At 44.5% G+C, this 22,329-nt stretch overlaps 1 protein-coding gene across 2 annotated transcripts in view; it reads left to right on the top strand.

The window, feature by feature from the left end:
• Nucleotides 1-22,329, top strand: part of sos1 (son of sevenless homolog 1 (Drosophila)) — a 52,888-nt gene that overhangs the window by 12,325 nt on the left and 18,234 nt on the right. For both annotated transcript variants that reach the window (XM_072659983.1, XM_072659982.1), the window contains exons 2-11: nt 4,759-4,884; nt 6,690-6,821; nt 8,289-8,453; nt 9,382-9,591; nt 10,158-10,301; nt 10,985-11,095; nt 11,320-11,418; nt 13,883-14,010; nt 17,528-17,819; nt 18,941-19,307. In XM_072659983.1, the coding sequence (XP_072516084.1) occupies nt 4,759-4,884; nt 6,690-6,821; nt 8,289-8,453; nt 9,382-9,591; nt 10,158-10,301; nt 10,985-11,095; nt 11,320-11,418; nt 13,883-14,010; nt 17,528-17,819; nt 18,941-19,307 (1,774 nt within the window). The remainder of the gene's footprint in view (nt 1-4,758; nt 4,885-6,689; nt 6,822-8,288; nt 8,454-9,381; nt 9,592-10,157; nt 10,302-10,984; nt 11,096-11,319; nt 11,419-13,882; nt 14,011-17,527; nt 17,820-18,940; nt 19,308-22,329) is intronic.

Genomic DNA, 22,329 nt, shown 5'->3' with positions numbered 1-22,329 from the left:
ACTGGAACTGGACTGTCACAAAATCCATGGTAAAAATCTTAATTTATTTGTTTTGATAGTTTAGCAAAATGTACAGCGACGTAAACAAGTTTTACGAACACTGATTCAGTGAAACAGCATAGTGGGATCGTATTATACCTTTTTAAGCTGAAATTGGAATGGTTACTTACTTAATGCAACAGACTTCCCTCTGATTAACAGGCAGTAACACAGCAGCACAGCAGTAAAAATAAAGGATCACAACTGGATCAGGCTTAGAAATGACCAGTACCCTACTAATAACTAGAGTATATTAGTATAGATGAGGGTCAGTATCTGGCCTTCCTGTTGGGTAATAGTATTATTGATATATTTATTGATTTATTCGAATTTATTTAAATCAATTTTCTCTTTTTCTTTTCTCCAATTTGGTACTGCCAATAGACCCACCAGTTGTAGCTCCTTCTAGCATTAGCAATGCTCTCGACACTAGTAAAGTAAGACCTTAACGCATCTCCGATACATGCAAAGCCAGCTTCCACCACTTTTTGAACATTGCCGGGCAGTCGACACGCTCGAGGAAAGGGCCGGATGCCCAGCTCTACTACACCAGCCAGCAGACGCCTGTGCCGGCCAGCATCGCTTAAGAGTGATGATGGAAGAGGGCGCCATCTACCCACCCGGATGGCGAAGCGGCATGGCTCAGGATTCGACCTCGTGGCAGCTCATTAGACCGCTGCGCTCATCTTAAAGCAGATTTTCTGTGGTAATTCGTGTTTCTTGCACCTGGGCACCCTCTACAGTGTAATCTAAGTGCTGATCCTGGAGTAGCAACGATAGAAATGCTGTAAAGCGCTTCAATTAAAAACATACTGGTCAAGATTTATAGCTGTTCATTTAACCTTCGAGTTGATGTTGAAGTACGATGTTCATAGGAGCCAAAAGAAAAGCATGTTTGGGTGTTTGTAGAAGAGGGAGCCTACAGTCTGTTCCTGCTGGTGCCCTGTTGGTTAGTAGTAGCACTGCTGGAGAGCCCTTGGTTTTAATGCAACATGCTCGCTGCTGCGTGGACTGCTGCTTTTTTGCTGTTAGCTAATTGCAGAAGTCTGAATCACCATGCCAGTATGCTGTTAACTGTAGCAGCCCCCCTTCACACTTTTTTGTTCCATGGCTTAATGTGCTTCAGAGACCATGTGCCACCTCTCTGGTGAAATAAAAACATTTGATTTCATTTCATTTGGTTTAACTGCATTGTCAGATGATCCTCGAGGAGGAGGAGGAGGAGGAGGAGGGAGGGGGGGACTTCCCCAAGCAGCAGCAGTTACCCAGCAGCCAGCTAAGCGGGAATTGTTACTTAGAGTGACTGACAGACATGCTGGTAAACACAGACAGTGGCTGACGGTAACACTGCCTGCTGGAAAGTGTGTGCCCAGAGCTGGGTTTGAACTTTAAGAGCATGTGACGTGCCTCGGTGGGGGGGGACCTCAGACAGCCTGTGTTTATATATTAGCAGCTGATTATGTTAGCAGGCTAATTGAGTATATTTTGGGGATTCATTGAGTAATACAGAAGGCATAGGCTATGTGAGAGATTTCACGGTACCTTGTGGTGCGCTTATACACGTGGCATAACATTATGGATCTGAGCGATCTAGATGTCTGGGACTGAACATCTCCAAAACATCAGACAGGTCCTGTGGTGCTCCAAGAAAGGACAACCAGTGAATAACCAGGCTCACTGATGTTCATAGAGGCCCCAAATCATATATATATATATATATATATGTGTGTGTGTGTGTGTGTGTGTGTGTTGACCTTATCCTACTCTATACCGGTTAGTAGTGTTGGCTCAGTAGCTCTTCCATAATGGCAGCCTCCATTACTCAGGACTCTGCACTGAGGGTCGGGTTTGAAGTACAGGACCATGTGACGCATCTCAGCAGGATGGTGTCCTTCAGCAGCTTGAGCTAAAAGAGATGTTGTCTCCTTATGCATCTCCACCCCTGTATGAAGTAGGCTGTGATTATTAAAAATATCTGTTTTTGTTGCCTCGTTAAATAGAGGTGGACTAATGTTCGTCCCCCAACATCTGCACACCTCCACTGCTTTCACTCCAGCAGCCTCTCATACGCACCAACTCCACCTCGCTCTGCTGCAGCAGTGCTTGAATCCACAAGGGAGGATGAATAGAAGAAGTGGGCTGATGATGGTGATGGGTGACCTTCTCTGGAAAACGGAGACACAAAACGGCTTGTTGAGCGCGTTCCAACGTGAGAAACTCCCACGGTAGTGGCCTTGCAGTCGCACTGTGACTGGCTGCGTCAACGCTTGGGTAGAGGTGCTGTGACGCTGTGGTTTTGTGGCCTCGTTTCAAAGAACCCTTTCTAGCATGTAATGCAGTTGATCAGCCAAGACGTTTTGGTTTCTGAGGTTTGCTTCTTTAGTTTAAAGTGGGGCTTCATGGACAAAAGTATTGGGACATCTGGTCTTTGGTTGTTTCTTCTGAAATCAAGGGTATTAATAAAAAGGGCTAATTCTGCTTTTGTTGGAGTAACCATCTCTTATGTCTAGTTTTTGGAGCATTGCTGTGAGGATTTGATTGCATTTAATGACGAGTGTTTGTGAGGTCAGGATGTTGGATGATCACCACCCCACCTCACCTCCCCCCAACTCCAACTCATTCCAATTTTATATCGGATGGGGCACCGTCCATCTTTCCAGAGATGACCGTTCCGCTTTACGCCCCTCTAGCCTATCCTTGGAATTAGGCATGGTGCCAACAGGTTCATGTTTATCAGCTCCAGAAAGCAGCAGTGGGTGCAACGTACACTACAAGGGGTGTCCACAAACATTTGGGCATATAGTGTTGCTTCATTGTCTATTCAAACTGTATGAACTGCTTGCCTACATCTTTAGACACTTGCCTCAAATGCTGTCAGATTGTTGCGGAATCTCAAATAGGCTTGCTTGTGTGGTTTCCCATAATGTATGGCTTTCTTTTTCACTATGTAGCTCTTTACTCTGAACTTCTGACACCACATGTTTAGAAGAGCTCATGCTGGCTGTGCTGACGTGCATGTGATCTAGAACTGATCAATAAACTGGTCATTTAGTTTTATACTCCTCTACTAAACACTTTGGTCTGCTCCAGATCCTGGGCTCAGTCCTTAGTCTGTGTTTAAGATGCCCACAAATGCATTTACACAGAATTTTAAGCCGATGTACCACCCTGTTATTTTTTTTACCTCTGATAATAAAAACTCTTATTGTAACAGAAATACTGTAATGTGAGTCTTCATCAGATGCTGTCCTCCCGTTGTATCTGCCCAGGGCGATGTGCTGCACTGTTAAAAGGACAAGGTCCTTGAGGAACGTTTTGGAAGTTCTTTTGGAGGAACCTCAGAGAAACCACCACAGCTTCAAAAGGAAGAAAGTTCCTCAAGGACCTTGTCCTTTTAACAGCGTGTTAGCAAGCTTAAGAGATTGTAGCTAGTTAGCCGGTCAGCTGGAAGCAGAAGCTGGGGTCCTTGGATCACCGTGTATACGATTGGCCCAAGGTCCCCAGCTTCTGCTCCCTGATTTATTTCTTTTTTGTTTGTTTGTTTCTACTGGCATTTCATTCCTTTTCTTTACAGTGTGGTGCTGATCATGGACGAAATGCAAGGAAGATACGCTAATGAATTATGGTTGTAGGCCTCATAGGTTGCTTGTCGTTCTGCTAGTGTAAATGCAGGGGGACGCAGGAAAAGCTGCTCTCCAGGATCAACCCCAATATGTTCTCCTGAAGTCACTGTCGAGTTTGAGGATCATTTCTCCAGATTTGAGTAGTGTTCACTAGTTGGCGAGGTTTCTGTACATTTTGGGCTGTAATTATTAAGCGTTTTGGAAAAGTTCTGCTGGATGTTGACATATTTGGACCCCTTTAATGAGATTGTTTCATCGTTCTGCTTGTTGCTACTTCCCCCTCGAACTGTCTGAAGAACTTCTCTCTTAGTCTCTTCCTTTTTCTCGGCCTGCAGAGTCTGCAGCCAAGGTGAGCAGAGAAAGAGCGCTATGCTGAAAGAGAGAAGGAGGATAAAGAGAGACAGTGGTAGCTTGCTTAGTCATGCTGTGACAGGAGGCCTTGGCCAGGCGAGGGAGAGAAGGAGGTGGGGGGGTGGGGTGGGGTTGTGATGAAACGCTGCACACGAAGCTTTACTTTAAGCGAGCTCAGGGCAGCACATCAGCAGTAGCAGCGGGGTGGAGACGAGTTCAGCACTGCCAGCAAACACAATAGCCTTAAAGCAGGCAGGCAGAGGCGCTTCGCTAGGCCTGTCTTCTTCCTGTACCCTGAGAAAGGACGGTTAAAGATGTGAAACTGAAATTTCATCATGCCGTAAGAAACAAATGGACAGGGGTGTCATGTGACTCGCTGCACGCTGTGTTGCATCACTCAGGTTCCGACTTTTGCAGAGCTCTCAGTAATCCCGTAAGACAGTCATCAGAAAACCTTGTGCATTTCTTTTCGGATAACACTGCCAAGGCCTGCCTACGTTTGCAGGGAACTGCCAGTTGCCTGAGGTGAAAGACCGGTCAACCACTGATTCAGTGCCGTAGTGTGAATGGGGTTGGTCTTCAAAATGGGGCTACAGCAAAAACACACCTGCTAGAAACAAATTGGGTCGTTGTAGACCTACTAGAGATACTAACGGGTAGCTTTTAAACATGGTGGTGGTAGGTACATGAAGAGATTCTGCATAATATTAACTGTCTGTGTGTGTGCTTGTGTCTGTCTTTGCAGGTGCTAAACCAGGTACACCCTAAGCTGTCGTCTCAGGAGGAGGCTCTGCAGTACATTGAGGAGCTGATTCTGCTGCTACTGAGCATGCTCTGTCAGGCCCAACCCCGCACCGTGCAGGATGTGGCGGTAAGCACCGGTGCTCCAATGGCCGGACTGTCTTTTCGACAGCCATACAGTTAGAGACACACACACACACAGTCTGTGATGACCAACTAAACTGTTTCCATAACATTTTCACAGCAGCACTCGTCCCCATAATGCCAGCCATGAAACCATGCGTGCACCCAAGCATTCATCACAAAAAAGAATCAATTCCCAAATAAATAACATCATTTATATATATTATAATAATAGAGCTGAAAAGGATTCCATATGTCGATTAATTTTTTGCAATCTTCACTTGAGATGTTTTTCTAAACTTATGGCCTGTTTTACTTTACGGAAAACAGCTCTTTTCTCCCGTCACACTGGTGTGTAGTACGCATCAGGTGAAGGTTGTCCACTGATGTACCAAATGTCCGTGTTGAGGCTTTTCTGCTAATATTAGAATGGCGAAGTAAACAGCATCATGTCAGTGTCCATGAGTTAATATTATTATATATATTATTATATATTATATTATATTAATATTATGGTTTAATTGTCTATAGGCTGAGTACATCATTTTCGGTCACTAATGGGCCAGGCACCCGCTAGGTCCCTTCAGGGTTCTTGCAATGATGATGTTTGAGATTTCCACAGAAAATGGAAATTCCAGAGATGATGGGGATATTGAATTGGCAAGAACTTGGTGAAACGATACATGATGTGATACTGGGGGGTACGATTCTATATATTGTAATATATTCAATACTGTAAGCAAGACTTAATATTGGTATATATGTATAATGTGTTTTTTATTTTTATTATTATAGGAAAACTGTTAAAGTATTAAAAACCCACCACTATCATGCATAAAATCTTAGTAAAAGAAAAGTTGACTCTTTATGCAGTTAGACAGGGAGGGGTCTAAAGACAGAGTACAACACTGCTACCTGTCTCTGAGTGTCTAAACTGTTTATTTAAACGTGATACTGAGTTTTTGAGAATTGGCACCTCTAATATTACATCAGAGACTCTGAAATACTGTGTCATGTTAAGACATAACTGGGCAAGCATGGCGTTCTAGCTGGCCAAACACTAAAAGCCATCTATTGCCGTCTCTTATATTTAAGGATCTGCTCAGTTGTAATCCGTATCTTGCTTCATATGATCAAGTTCTGTAAATTTTCATTGTTTCATACATTAAAAGCAGACAACTGTCTGCTCACTGCGTTGGTTTGCTTCTGAGCCTGTTTCTCACTAACCCATTTTCAACTCTTTGCTTTTTTTTCTTTTCTTTTTTCTTTATATGTTTTCTGATTCATTTTTGGGCACACAGACGGCTCGTGTGAGATTGAAAGGTGCTTTATTTGTGGTGATGTCACATGGTAACACTGCCACAAACTCCTCCTTAAACTGTGTTTTGGTTTTAGATCTCATTCACTCACTCATATTCCCCGTGAACAACCTGTATCCCGTATCCTCCTACAACCCAACACCCCTGGTTATACTCTCTTTCCCCTTCTCTCTCTCTCTCTCTCTCTCTCTCTCTTTCTCTTTCATCTGTCTCTCTTCTCAGTCTCTCTCATAGTGTGAATTTCATTCATCTGTTTTTGTGCACATCAGTTGGAATGCATATGACTATGCCTCTTTGTGTAGACGGGATGCCCAGCTCCAGCCTGAGAACCCAGAGACAGGGTTTTATGGCTCTTAATTGAGAGTGCAGCTCTGTAGCATGACTGTTAAACCAGTGATCTATTTCCAAATGTGCCAAAATGAATACATTCCCTTTCCCTTCCTCCTTCTTTTCCTCCCTCCCTCTCTCACTTCCTTCTCTTTGGTCTTCCCAGGAGCGCGTACAGAAGAGTTTTCCTCACCCCATCGATAAGTGGGCCATTGCGGACGCCCAGGCGGCCCTCGAGAAGAGGAAGCGGCGGAACCCTTTAGCTTTGCCTGTGGATAAGATTCACCCACTTCTTAAGGTGCTGCCACAGACACCCTTCTTTCTGCTCTCGCTCAAGACATTGAACCTCTGCTTGGCAGTTAGCACTATACTGGTTGCGGTCAGCTTTCAGCCACAAATAAGCTCAGATAACACTGACGACTTGTGTGTGTGTGTGTGTGTGTGTGTGTATATATATATATATATATATATATATATATATATATATATATATATATATATAAAAGCTTGGTTCCAGGTTTCTCCTGGACACCCCCAGCCAGCACAATCCTAATACTTTTGGGATGAGTTGAGATGGATGAATGATTGGATGGATGAATGGATGGATGAATGGGGTGGGGTGGTGATCATCCAACATCCTGACTTCACTAACGCTGTAGTCACTGAATGCTTTCAAAACCTCACAGCAACGCTACTCCAAAATCTAGTAGAAAGCCTTCTTCCCTGGACAGTAGAGACAGTTACTCCTCTAACTCTAAAAGCAGGATACAACCTTTTTAATGGCCTTGATTTAGCAAGAAAGCAGGTGTCCCAATACTTTTTACCCACTACTCTTCTTAATAATTTAATTCAGGTCCTTTATAAAATATATTAATATGACTTATCAAACATGTAGTGACATAACTGATTATTATTATTATTATTATTATTATTATTATCTGGCCATACATCACTGCTCCTACTGTGACATTTTTGTAAATACTCCTCTTTATGTGGTGTCCAAAAACTCTGGGAAGGATCTGGGAGTTTTTTGAATAGATCTGAACAATAAAACACATTACTGGCCTGGCAGTTTCACCATATGCAAATGAGATCTCGAGACAGTACCAGTTGACCATAGAAAGCATCTGACCTAACTTCAGACATTCCTTGATGAGTCTATTTATGGGAGTTTTGATGATTAATGACAAATGTACATCATTTTAAAGACCCATATTTAATTTTGTCGTACAGTCAAAAACCAATTGTGTACCTCCAATTTTGGATGATGCAGGATTGTTGAGCCAGACCTGTTTTAACTTTAAGCATTGAAATGGAGTCTTCACACTGTAATCATTTCCCACTGATTCCTTTATCAGCTAAACGAGAGGCCGCTCTGCAATCTTCATATTTGATCTTTGGACGAAACTGACCTTTAAATAACTGTTAGTCTGGGACTTTCCCAGCACTACCTAAATGAACCACTAGAGGGGGCCATGGCTGAAGTGTTGCGTCCTCTAGTGACTAAGCATAAATCCTGTAAGCTGGTATTTTGAAGCCCTTTTCACCGCTTGCTGCCAAGTCCACGTCAGGGAAAGAATGTGGCTGCTCCGGCCTAAACTGATCTGTTCGGGATCATGTTGTTTTCAAGCAAATATGACTTATGAAATCCAGTGTGAGAAGTTGCACATGTAATCACACCACCTCATGCTCTGATTAGATAAAGAGCCTGCTCCCTCGCTGACCTTCTCTGTGTGCCGTGTTGTGTTGTGTTGTGTTCTGGCAGGAGGTACTAGGCTACAAGATAGACCATCAGGTGTCCGTGTACATCGTGGCGGTGTTGGAATACATCTCAGCGGACATCTTAAAGTTGGCTGGAAACTATGTACGAAACATACGGCACTATGAAATCTCGCAGCAGGACATCAGTGTGGCCATGTGTGCAGATAAGGTAACACACACCTTCCAAAAAACATCTGTTCAGAATCTCTTAGGCTGTGTTTACATGATTAGCCTCGGTTTTCAGTTTGGGTTTGGAGGTGATCTACATCAGTGTCATTAGTGTGACCAGACCAGACCGCTGCTCACCTGCTGCCAACAATGGATGAGGACCTCAGCGTTTTACAACGCTGCATAGCCAAATATCCATATGTGATGTATATCACAAAACACAATTTTGATCTGACTGGTCTGTTCACATAATGGATATACTGTATGCCACTGTACTGTAAACCCCACCACCAAAGTGAATATTTAGGTTTTGCCTCACTTGGACGTGGAACATGTCCATTTCTATGAACTCTATAACCCCTATGCGGCCTAAGCATTCATCTATTTACATTGCAAGTGGCAATCTTTGGGGTCCAGGCACACCATGCGTTCATGAAGCCTGTAGGGCACAAACGATTGGCAGTGTTTTAGAATGGCCTATGAAAATGACAGTAGATCAAACAGAGCTTTTGGGATATGCATTCATTTTTGCAGTTATTCAACTCCAATAATTTGTCGGCATGGGCATATGCTGGAGAAGGCATGTGTTGGTCCTCACCCTTCCAGTGTCATGAGAATTACATGTTATTGGAGGAGATCTAACAAGTGGGTTGGGTAATTCACTAAATCTAAAATTGGTGAAATATAAAAAATATATATATATTTGGAAAGATTGCTCTGATCACAATCTGTTCACACAGCACTTGAAACCGCTGCGTTTTGGTAAAAGCTTGGTTAAGACTCTGCTGCCTACAACCCTGCACTGTCTGTCTTAACTTTTAAGTGCTGTAGGTCTCGTCAGCTGAGTTCCACACAGTGAATACCATGTTGGCGCTCTCTCAGTCTCCGTCTCTTTCTCTCGCCCCTGCCGCTTGTTCCTGTGGTTGCAGGTCTTGATGGACATGTTCCATCAGGATGAGGAGGACATTAGTGGTTTTCCCTTAATGGACGAGGAGCCCTCGGCGTCCGAGGAGCAGACCTACTACGATTTGGTGAAGACTTTCATGGCGGAGGTGCGGCAGTACCTGAGAGACCTCAACCTCATCATTAAAGTTTTCCGCGAGCCCTTTGCCACCAACACCATGCTCTTCTCTCACCACGTGAGTCTGCTGTTCCTCGCTTCATCGTACTTGGCTTCTACGCACGGTTACATGCAATACATACCATATTGCACGCAAATTAAGGAGACTACACGCAGCAGAATAAATGCAGCTGCATTTACCTAGTTTAGCTAGGTGGGTAATACGTTTCTTCTTAGGTGCTTGAGCTATTACCCATGTGCATGCACATGAAAGTGTGCTGTTTGGGTCATGTGCCTTTTGCTTTTAGAGATTTTGCGCACTTGAGCAATAATTGACCCCACAAACAACTGGATGGGGGTCACTTCCATCAGAAACGCTGCCCCAAATGGTCCAAGACCTGTTTACAATCGGCACTGATGAACTTGTACTGCTCTAGAGCCGGTTAAACATGCCACATCAGTTCCCATAGTGATGTATCTTGGTAAAAAAAAGTGATGCCCTTTTGTGAGGCACAAAACCTGAAGTTGGATCAGACTAAGCTTGAAGTGTTTGTGTTCCATTTAAACATGTATAGCCTCTTTAATAGCTAAACACACACTGTTAAAATACTAATCTCGCTCTCTCTGTCTTGCTGCCTCCCGCAGGACGTAGAGAACATCTTTAGTCGTATCGTAGACATCCATGAGGTTACCCTCAAGCTGCTGGGACTGATCGAGGACACAGTAGAGATGACCGATGAAGGAAGCCCTCACCCGCTGGTGGGCAGCTGCTTTGAGGATTTGGCTGAGGTATGAGAGTCGTTCCATTTAAATATGCCCACGTTTCGTGCCATTATTTGTTCTAGGCAGAATAGTATGTCGCACACATGGGGCAGTCAGAACTGTGGTAACGATTGAAGGGCATATTTTAGTGCTTGTGGTTTGCACACTACATGACTGATCAGCGACACACAGTCATGAATTGCATGATCTTCCTGTGGTGTTCCTTTCCCTCATTGTTTGTAGCTAGTCGTTGCCCTGACTTCCAGTCACACCACTTTTCACACTACCATTATAGAGTTGCCAGAGGTCCGAATATTAAACCTGCTATTTGTTTGGGGGCTTGAGAGGCATCAGCAATCACTTGGTGAGCTCTCCGATCGCATCCTTCAGAAGCTTTCACATAGCGACCAAGTCAGCGCAGAGGGAGTGCCGGTTTGCCTCCCACCTGACTAGTTACATTGCAAGTGGCAATCATCGGGGCCCAAGCACATTACTCTATTATGAAGATTTATATATATGGGGTCTTAAGGGGAGGGTACATTTGACGTTGCCAGGCCCGTTACAGGAGACTGCTGCTCATGAGTTTTCATGTCCAAGCTAGGGCCATGTATGAGAGTATATTCTATCTAAAGATCCCACTGAAATGGTTGTACTTGGACAAAGGAATCAAAGTTGTTCCACCTTAACTCTCAAGTTGGGTCTGTTTTCAGGAGCTGGCCTTTGACCCTTACGAGACGTACGCTCAGGACATTCTGCGGCCTGGCTTCCACGACCACTTCCTCAGCCAGCTCTCCAAGCCTGGTGCAGCCTTCTACCTCCAGGTTAGAGGTCTTAAGTGCACAGGTGTTTTGCTTGGGTACAAAGCACTGACCTGTGTTAGTGCTGTATTACAGTAGAGACACTGTACTGTACTTCTGTTTAGTAGGAAATTAAACTGATTCCATTAAAATGCTGAGATTAGAGGGCTAAATAAACTACGACCATCTATTGGTTGTGTGAGCTTACAGCAGGATGTGTTCTGACAGACAGCGTCTCTCTTTTGTAGTCCATATGTGAAGGCTTCAAGGAGGCTGTGCAGTATGTGTTGCCACGGCTACTCCTAACCCCAGTTTACCACTGCCTCCATCACTTTGAGATCTTAAAGGTGAGTGTTTTCTCTGAGTACCCCCCCCCCCTGCATTCACTGAGAAGTTGGAAAGCGCTGATATGGAATTTCTTCCAAGTCTTTTATTAAGCGTAATATAGCACATACTGACAATGCTTCATTTGCCTCAAAATGAGAACCAGCGGCATCAACTATCAAGTAGAAATGTGCAAACAGTCAGGGCCGGCTACCCAAAGTCACACACTTGCTGCTTTATCTATGCTGGCTAAACATGCTAGCCTGCTAGCCACTCTGCACTGTCGCTACCCGATCTGCGGCCCTTGGCCAATTTGCCCTGCACATATGTGCAGATGCTCGGCTTAAATCGGGCAGGGGATGTGAATCTGGTAGCGCCAACAGCTTTTACAACTTGTTTTACTCCTCAGACGGGGTAAATGTGTACTGCTGAAAGTACTAGCACCCCATACCCCACTCTGGCTGTACCCCACGTGTATTTCCCACCACAGAAAATCTGAACTATCAACTGTGAAAATACCGCAAACCTGTATGTCTGATTTTCGTCTGTATTGGTGACACTGTTGCCTGGATGGATGCTCAAACACCCAACGTGTGGACCTATAGTGTTCTCCACGTTTGTGAAGAGAATAGATTACAGCCCTCAGCTGTATTTCCAGTATCAGACTCCTATTAATAATATGACCTAACTTTTAACAAATAATATATTAACTATATCCTGAACCTCTCAGGATGTTTGTAGAATGCTTTTTACAGACGCACTTGTGTTCCAAATGTGTTGAACAGTTGTTGTGGCTGCTGTAAGATTGACTATTTATGCATTTAGCTTTCTGATTGGCTGGAAGACTCTAATTAGCATATACTGGAGCTCCTTGACTTCTCCATTTATTAGGTGTGATACTTATAGATTCATTCAGGCTAGCTCTTCCATAGATATAGTAAAAGGCCTTTAGCTTATTTGCTTTAAAACCACTGCTGATTGCAAGCACAGCACAGTCCAGTCGACTAGTGTTGTGGCCATCAGAGAAATGGGATCAGTAGGTAGAAGGTCCCTGTAAGGTAAATCTATGTTTATGTGAGGGACCTGGAGCTCAGCTTAACCCTGCCTGCCCCGTGTTCTGAACCATACAGATGAAATGTAGAGGAACGCTGCAGTAGTTGTTCCTTGGAGTCACAAGGGCTGCACCACGTGCCTTGAGGAGCATTGTTTTGGCGGAGCGCTTCTAGCAGTTGACCGGGCCCTGCGGCAGTAAGCCTCTTTTCAGGATTCTTTTGCAGGAGGGGATGGAGGAATGTAAATCTCTCTGAAATGCCTCTGCTGCCTTGCGAAGAAACGGCTCTTTCTCTGCTGATCTTCAACCGGTTTTCCCGGCCCGAACCCAAATCCAAGCCATTGTGCTCAAAACGACAGAACAGGCCTTAGAATAGGGCTCATGGAAGGCTTCTACCAGGATGCTCTGTACCCAGCTCACGCTGCAGAACGGAGAAGGGTTTTGGTGGGCGTAAGAGGGAGGGGTTGTTGGATTTGGCTTGGTTTAAGTGTTGAATGTCCACCTTCAGAGGGGCTGTATCTTGTTTCTTCTGTAGACTCAGAATGAGAGTGAGTGTGGCTTAATTAAGGCCAGTGTGATGCTGCCCTGCTTGACCTGGGTGTTCTTTGCTTGAATGGTAGTGAGGGAGAATGAGAGAGCGAGGGAGAGCAAGAGCAAGCTTGTTGAAGTCTGACCTAATCTGGCTCATGAGGAAGGCCTTACAGCATCTTTATCCTGTAGTGCCCTCCTCCTCTCCAGCACCCAGCTCTGCTCTCTCTTTCTCTCTCTCTCTGTTTTCTGTTTTCCCCCTTCATGCCCCCCCCTTTACTTTTTTTTCTTCACTTTTCCTTTTCCTATTTTACCCCCGACCTGATCTGAGTCTCTTAATGCTCAATATCAGCTGATCTAATCCTCTCTGATCTTTGTGTTTGTATAAAATATCCAGCCACACAGTTTTAGATCAGATGAGCTGCTGATTAATTGGTTCAGAAAAATCTCTTTATTTTTAGTATCAGTTTCTATAATCAGACATTCTGGACTGATTGATTTAGTTTAGTCGAGACGTTTCTTAAAATGACTGTTTTATAGTGTTTAATATCTTAGAATTCAGGCTGACTCTCCTCCCTGACCAATCAGCTCCTTTACAACACTGCAGTCAGGTCTCTCTCTCTCTTATAGGTGGAGTTATTAAATATACTATGACTTATTCACTACGTTCTGTTAAACTAATATGCAAGTTATGGTATTTGTTAGTACTGCAGTTTAGGTTTGTGGTTTATTGCAGTTATTGAATTTTTGTTTTCTTTTTTTTTGGGGGGGGGGGGGGTTAGCAGTTTTATTCAAAATAACTGTCAATACATAATACCTTACATAAATATACCTAAAGCTAATGCTGTAAATATTGGGCAATATTTCTTTCTCGCTTCCCCTGACAACTTCTGTTCTGTGATTGACAGCAACTGGAGGAGAAGAGTGAGGATGAGGAGGATAAGGAGTGTCTGAAGCAGGCCATCACAGCACTCCTCAACTTGCAGAGCAGCATGGAGAGGATCTGCTCCAAAAGCCTGGCCAAGAGGAGGCTCAGGTACATACACACACATTCATTTGGGAATGATTCTTCAGTTTGCTGAACAAATGGGTCAAATCTAGTGTTTCCCATCGTCATCATTTTGACCAAAACAAGCCTTTGCTTAAACATTGCTGCTCCTACTTCAGAAAGGCCTATAAAATGGGCCAATAGTCTTGACTCAGTATATTTACACTAGAGAAAGCCGGCGTCAGAGCTGGCGAAACAATAAAACACAACTACGCCTTCAGGAGAATATGACCGCGTTGATACTGGAGATCTCCTCCAGACTCTGCTAGTAATGGGAATACAGCTACAGGACCCAGGCCTTGTGACAATTGGCCTTGCTCTCTCAGGAGCGGGTTGATGGCACTTCCTCCCCACATCACTCCACGCTGTGATGTTGGTCAGCACTGGTAAGATCATCAGAGCCACGCTTTCCTCCGAGCACATTGGCTGCTTCGCCGGCAGTTCAAAAAGAGGCAGGGACTGGCTTCACATGTGTCGGAGGAAACATGTGTGATGTCCAAACATACTGGGCTACCACAGCTGAACCAAACACACTGGGAAAGCTCTGGCTTATCATTTTTATTTATGTATGGTATCTTATTTTTATTTTTTCCCCCCAGTAAGACTTCCAAAATCCAAGGAAGGAAGTGGTTGCTAGGCTAAAAGCTAAACTGGTCACAATCTCTACAGCCAAGAAAACATGACACAAGGACAGTAGCGCTGTCTGAGCCAGATACGCTGATTGGCTGAAGAGAAAAAAAAGGAATTGGGTGTTTCTCCCATTTGAATTTGGCAAATGCAACTTTAAAATCTCCAAATAAGATACGCCGATTGGCTGTGGCCGTCAAACTGAAGCTGATCAAATCCAGAATACAGACTATACATCACATGACCTGTAGGAAATCAATTTATACACAAAAGAACGAGTGGAACACAGAGAGCCACTGCACATTTCCTAGACCTCTACATTTTAGTTCGGGAAGCAAGTGAACTATTCAAACATACAGACTAGAGCTGTTATGTTGGTGCTGCTTCTCTAGTCTCAGGAGGGATGGACGGTTTCTCTCTCGCTCATTCTGCTGAGGAGCAGCGAGGTTTGAAAAAGGACTTGTTTTTTGGCGGGTTCTGTATAGGGTTATATGGGAGCACAGACACTCATGCTTTTTTGTCTCTGCTCTGGTCAGACATATTATCATCACACACCTTTCAGCCTGTAAAGCATTTAGAGAACCCAAAAAGCATTTTTACACACACACACACACACACACACACACACACACACACACACACAAACACACACACAAAATACACTCTCCCAAACGCTCGCGCGCACAACTCTTTTCCTGTACCCCTCCCATCCTCTACACTCCACCCAGCCTCAGTCCTGAGTTTCCCCCTTGCCCCTAAAATAGCCCTCAGTGGGGAGGAGGTGTGTGTTTGGGGGGGGGTGGTTGTGGGTTGCTGGGGTCAGCCTGCACTGTGTTGTCTCAGGGATGTTGCGTCAGGGTTTGGGCTGTCCAGCCCGGCTGTTATTGTTCTCAGGTTAGGGGGGGTGTGTGTGTGTGTGTGTGTGTGTGTGTGTGTGTGTGTGTGTGTGTGTGTGTGAGAGTGTGAGTGAGTGAGCAAGAGAGAGAGCGTATGTGAGAGGGCGAGAATTCCAACCACCTTTGTGAAGCAGAATTCAGCATCTCTTTTCTGGAGGCTTTCTGGAGACGTTTTTGTTGGGCTCAACTTTGTTGTTTTCTGGCTCTGTCTACGCGGGTCGTCCGCTGGTGGTCCCTGCTGTGGATGGCAACATCAATGATGGGGATTTAACATTGAAAGTAATTCTTTTTTTTTTTTTGTGCCTTTTTTCTGTTTGTTTGGTGACTTAAATTTTTGCTTGGTTCTAGTCTTTTTTTATGGGGAAAGGATGGCTTACCTTACGGTATGTGCTTTTTTTTTTTTTTTTTTTTTTTTTTTTTTTTTTTTTTTTTCCCTCAATATATAATATGTTTTTTTCAGAGGGGGTTTTGTCCCCTTTGGCTTCTTTGTGTGCAATTAGAACAAAGAACCAACCTGCGACACCAACCCACACTTGCTGTAGACGCATTGTTCGGTTATTAATAGGCGGAGTAATTAAATACATATTCTTCAGTAATTTAAATGAAACTAATTTGGGTATAATTTAGGGTAGTTATAGCTATTGCAGTTTACGTTTGTGGGTTTATTGTGCAGTTACGTTCCTAATTTCTGCTGTTCGTAGCTGTCCATAAATCGTAATTCAAATATACATAAGGCTATAGCTTTATGCTGTCAATTACTGAGCTGTAGTTGTTCCCCATGTTTGTTACTGTTCTGCATGATTTGCTGTAAAATAGTGGGAGCTCATAGTGTTAGTTATGCCCTGCCCGCAGCGCCGCTGTGTTCAGACGGCAGCCCGAGTAAGGCTGGCGCTCTGCTTTGAGGTGCTGGTATGAGGAGAGAGGCAGCCGTCTGCGTTTGAGCTTCACAGAATACAACAGTAAGCTTCCTAACAGTAAGCTTTATGGTTAGTCTCGTGCAGACGGCCATTCCACCTCCTTTAAATCCCCTCTTGATCCCACCCTGCCCTTTCTCCTCTGATTGATTTTTATAAAACCAGGAAATTTGTAACAGAAAAGAGAATCTTGACAATCAAAACCATGAAGCAGAACCACGCAGGTCAGCTCAAAATAGGTGATTCCCTCAATCTATTAATGGAATACTCCAACCTAATCTTTTGGTCTATTACCACTAACACAAGGAAACACATTGACTCGGAACGTGCTTGTAATTCGCTCTTAAAGGCAAAGGTGCTACAGAAGGTTCTTTGGGCAACGCCATAGAAGAACCACTTTTGTTTCCATAAAAAGAAGTATGTTTGTAATAGAGATGTGTGACGAACCTTCACACTGAGAGAACCATCAGATCGCTTTCAAAGGTTCTACACACTCTCTAATGCTATAAATGTGGTTCCTTTAGGAACCAAACATGGTTCTTCAATGGCATCGCTCAATGAACCTTCGGTAGCACCTTTGTATTTAGAGTGTATATATAGAGTTCAGAGGCCAGAAATCAGGTATTGGACTCCACATCAGGTGTGTTTTGGGTCAGCGGGTTTTGTGGAGTAGTGCTTAAACTTCATGATCAACCTGTTAGTTGAACTGATCAATTGCCAGGGTGTCTTTTTTTCATGTCTTGGAGGGACTGCAGTAGATGTTTGTTTTGGCCCAGATCAAGCTAGGCAGACTCAACACAGACTTAAGTTGTTGAGAAACCTCCAGGACTTGGCTTAAGTCACCATGACTGTAGACAAAGCCAGTCTTCCTCTCAATCTCAGAAGGCTTCTATTTTCAGGGCTCTGAAACAATGTTAGTGTATAGAGGTATTGTGTGAGCGGCAGCCCTATGCTTTTTGCTCTGCCCCTCCCTTTCTCTTTCACCCGCCCTCCCTTTTAGTTTTTCCACCACTAATTTAATTCATTAATTAATTTATTTTCCTTCTCCCCTCTCTCACCCCCCCACAGCGAGTCGGCCTGCCGCTTCTACAGTCAGCAGATGAAGGGCAAGCACCTGGCCATCAAGAAGATGAACGAGATCCAGCGGAACATCGATGGCTGGGAGGGCAAAGACATCGGCCAGTGCTGCAACGAGTTCATCATGGAGGGCACGCTAACGCGGGTGGGGGCCAAGCACGAGCGGCACATCTTCCTCTTCGATGGCCTGATGATCTGCTGCAAGTCCAACCATGGGCAGCCTCGCCTGCCTGGGGCCAGCGCAGCGGAATACAGGCTGAAAGAGAAGTTCTTCATGCGCAAGGTGCCTAGTAAATAGACGGGTGGTGTTTTTGTTGGAGGGAAGAGGTGGATGAACAGTGTAGGCCACGGGTGTATAAAATCAAGCCCCTAGCTATGCAGTCTGCCTTTACTCTTATTAGTAAAAGAATTTATTGTTTAGGAACCCCAGCAGCTCAGCCGTAAAGTGTAAGACCATGTAAAGTTACAGAGCGGGTAGGGCTTAGTGCTGAGCTCAGAGCATAGTGCAGAAAAGTCTCAGACACTCTGCTGACTCAATAACTGCAGAGCTCCAAACCTCCTCTGGAATTAACATTAGCACAGAAAGTCTATGAGCCTCATTTGCATGGGTTTCCATGGCCGAGCAGCTACGTTCAAGCCTCATGTCACCAAGTACAATGCCAAGTGTCAATGAAGTAGTATGAAGCTCACTACCACTGGACTGGAAACTTGTTCTGTGGAGTGACGAATCCCGCTTCTCTATCTGACAGTCTGATGGAAGAGTCTGGTTTTGGTGAATACCAGGAAAGCGTTCCCTGCCTGACTGCATTGTTCCAACTGTAAAGTTTGGTGGAGGAGGGATAATGCTGTGGGGTTGTTTTTCAGGGGTTGGTCTGTAGGCGCCTTAGTTCCACTGAAGGGAAATCCTTTTTGGACATTTTGGACGACTGTACGCTTGGGGGAGGCCCTTGTCTGTTCCATAAAGGCATGGTTGGGCAAGTTTGGTGTGGGCTACCTTGACTGGCCCACATATAGCCCCACCAGAAGTTAACTAGGCATTAACTAGAATGGCGACCATGAGCCAGGCCTGTCTGTCCATCATTATCATCATCATCTGACTTCACAAAAGCTCTTTTGGATGAATGGGCTAAAAATTCCCACACAGGTCAACTCCTTATTAATGCCTATGGATTTAGAATTGGATGTCCTAAAAGATTCTGTACATGTCCCAAAACTTCCCAAAAAGTCTATCATGCACTATGTATAATTAAGACCCTGGATTCAGTTGTACTTCGATGTTGTATAATTCATCCATGTTTGGCCTCTTAAAGTGGGATTAATTGGAAGTTTATTTTTTTGCATATGAGCCGGAAAAAAAAAACAAAAACGTCTTGTGTACTGAACAGTCTTCTCCTCTTCCACCAGGTCCAAATCAACGACAAGGACGACAAGGAGGGTGAGTACCGGCACGCTTTCGAGATCATCCTGAAGGACGGCAACAGTGTAGTGTTCGCCGCCAAGTCAGCGGAGGAGAAGAACGGCTGGATGGCGGCTCTGATCTCGCTGCAGTACCGCTCCACGCTGGAGCGCATGCTGGACACGGCCATGCTGCAGGAGGAGAAGGAGGAGCAGATGAGGCTGCCGGGGGCTGAGATCTACCGCTTCGCTGAGCCTGATTCGGAGGAGAATGTGGTGTTCGAGGAGAATGTACAGTCCAAGTCGGGGATCCCCATAATCAAAGCTGGCACGGTGCTTAAACTCATCGAGAGACTCACCTTCCACATGTATGCAGGTCAGAGCGCGCTTCGTGTCCCTCTCTCTTTGGGTTGCTTATGTGCTGAAAATGTAAGCTGAAAGTCTGCACTCATTGAGGTCATATTCATTATTTAATTTCATCCCTTCTGTGATGTGGTAGACCGCTGAACATGCAGACAGTTTAACCACCATTGCCTGAGGAAACTGAGGACACTGAGGAACCTCAGGACCGTTGGGAGTTAGTTGATGGACTGGGAAGGAGTTTCCCTATTTCAGTTCGCACAAGCTGTCTTGCTGTTTCCCAGCAGTGGCTCTGAAAGAAATGCACAAAAAAACATTGCCTGTAACGGCCAGATGGTCAGAGCAGTGCTGATGCCAGACTGAAACCAGAATGGCTGGTCCAGACTGGAGAAAATGTGCAGGGCCTGGCTGCATCTGTTGATTTAATTAGATGTCTAATCAAACATTTTAGGCTGGACAGTTGCTCTTTCCTTGCTGCTGCTGTTATCAGGATCTAGTGGTCACCCACTATTTTGTTTATAATGCACCTAAGCAATAGTAGCCATTGAGCTTGGGCTGTATATATAGCGGTAAGACCATTTTCCACTGCATTTAAAACTGTTAAGGACGGCATTTCAAAATTGACATGTCGTATGTGTCTGTTCTCGTAAATGCCCAGATAAGCTCATTCCCCGTGTACATTTAAGAGAGCCACAGGTTGTGGGTGTTCACTGCTTGGTGATGTCATGCTCTGAAAACAGTTGGGGGCGGGGGGTTGACAAGCCCACAATAGTTGAAAGTTTAGTGACGCATACTAAATAATCCTGAAAACAGTGGAAACCCCTCCTAAGACCATTCACTGGTCTCTGTGCTCTCAGATATGAGGCCTTATCCTCTAAAGGGGTGTGATTTGAGCCTCAGTTAGCTAGAACACGCCCTGTGCAGTAATGTTTAGCCTGTTACCTAACTTGCCTAAGCCTAGATAGCCGGCTACAAGTCCAATCACGGCAGACCTGGTCTCTCGTCTCACTTTTCTGTGAGTTTATAGCATCAACAGTTTGAGTCATTCTCCTCTAAACCGTGCTAACTAGCTTCTTTCTCCTGATTCAGAGCAGGCTAAAATTTTGTATGGGCAGTTTGATGGTTTAACATTTATTGAATAATTGATTTCAGAGCTGCGCAGTAGTCACGGTCACCCTGACGAGCAAATCAGATTTGGTGATTTTTGGTTTTTAAAATAATGCATCATGCAATCATCTAAAAATTCTCTGAATTAAGAGTTTAGCAGAACCTTCACATAATGGAAGGGTTCTAGGATCTTTGCGTAGAGTAACATCATTATGGAAATGTTGTAAAATCCTAAACTGGAAGAGAAACATGTGTGAAGGTTCAGAATTTCAGAACTACATCCTACTTTACAAAAAGCCAGTTTGTTGAAATGACCATCCATTGAAAACTAAGGAAGAAACCAAAGGCCAAAATAGTCTAGATGCACTGACCCATATTCCTGATGTTGTTGGCTTTGCTGTAATGGCACCACTCAGATTTCCAGTCTCACTTAGTGCCACATGGCCAGCATGCATCAAAACGTGAAATGCATTTTCCCTTCTGCTCACCACACACTCGTCACTCCATGGTTTATTCAGCGTCTATGGGCTTTGTTTTTTTTGTTTTTTACGAGCCATTGTGTGCCACTTACCCAACATCATTGTCTGTTTGCCTTGTGGCACTAAAGCGCATTACCTCCTCATTGCACAACCGCCCAGGCCTGACGACACAGGCTCAAAATGTGAAAAACGAGAAGCTCAAAGGTCTCCTTGTTCGGTTCCACCGTTCGTCATCTCGTTCCTATTCCGGGCTGTTTTCTCACGCTCACTAAATATTTGGACACTTTGTACGTCATAGAACGCAGTGTGACGACCTGCTTTGTGTTAGTGTCATTGTGGCGCTGATAGCGTTTAAAAAAGCTGATAAGAGACCAGAGGGGAAAATAGAAACGGACACTGATGACTATTTGTCAGCACAAGTTCAAACCTGCTGACTGTCAGGGCTATTAGGCTTTTCCTTTACTTAATTAGCTCTCCGAAGCGGTAACGTATGTGTGGGGTTTTTTTGTGTGTGTGAGTGTCTCCTGACTTGAGCAAATCCTTTCGAACAGGGGTCCAAATAACACGACCCAAATCCTCTCAGCCCTATGGGCGGCTTTTACCTAATCAAACACAAGCCTGCGACAGGCCCATTAAGCCCCCAATAAATCATTATACATCTATTTATAGGTCTAAGAAGAAGAGTAAAGTACAGAACTTTGGTTTGTTCTTAGAATTTGTAAATAGAAACAACACATGGTGCAACGCGTGGTCTCCCTTGAATGTGTGGACGTAGCGTTTTCATCTTCAGCGTTTGTTAATGAATGCTTTTACAGTTATGAAATTCTGGGTAATACGCTGATGTACTGCAATCATTTGACTGTTGGGATCGATTTTACTTGACATTTATAATATATGCAGTTCTTTTGGCCAATCATAAGAGTCAACATAAATGTGAAACCCATCGCTGGTTCGAAGCCCGGTCATGCTGCTTGCCATCGGCAGCCGAGGCCCCGAGACAACACGATTGGGTGAGTAGCTAGTGCTCTTCCCCATATCGCTTGGCTGTTGCTGGCGTCTGCAGGCTGGTGCGTCGAAGCCGGGTATGCGGCGCTTCCCTCCAGGCGCGTTGGTTGCCTGGTGATGTTGCATCGGCGACAGTTAAAAAAAAAAAAAAAAAGAGAGAGAGGCATGACTACGCGCTAGTGTCGGAGGGGGCGTGTGTTGGTCCGCCCTCAGTAGTGTCGGGGCATCACGTACGAATGGGAGGTGGTCGGGAGGATGGGGTTACATACATGTTGGTTAATTGGCCGTCCAAATTGGGGAGAAAATGGGTGAAAAATAGGATACAATTCATTTAAAAAAGAAATAAAATAAATTTAACTGAGTTTATTTTTTTTTTAGCTGGCGATTATTTTGAGTGAGTGAAGAAATTCAGAGACTGCAGTAAGATCGTACAAAGGATTAAACCTA

Source organism: Salminus brasiliensis, chromosome 17 (genome assembly GCF_030463535.1).
Source record: "Salminus brasiliensis chromosome 17, fSalBra1.hap2, whole genome shotgun sequence".
In the NCBI taxonomy this organism is placed as follows: Eukaryota; Metazoa; Chordata; class Actinopteri; order Characiformes; family Bryconidae; genus Salminus; species Salminus brasiliensis.
This window is presented reverse-complemented; position numbering and strand designations above follow the sequence as displayed.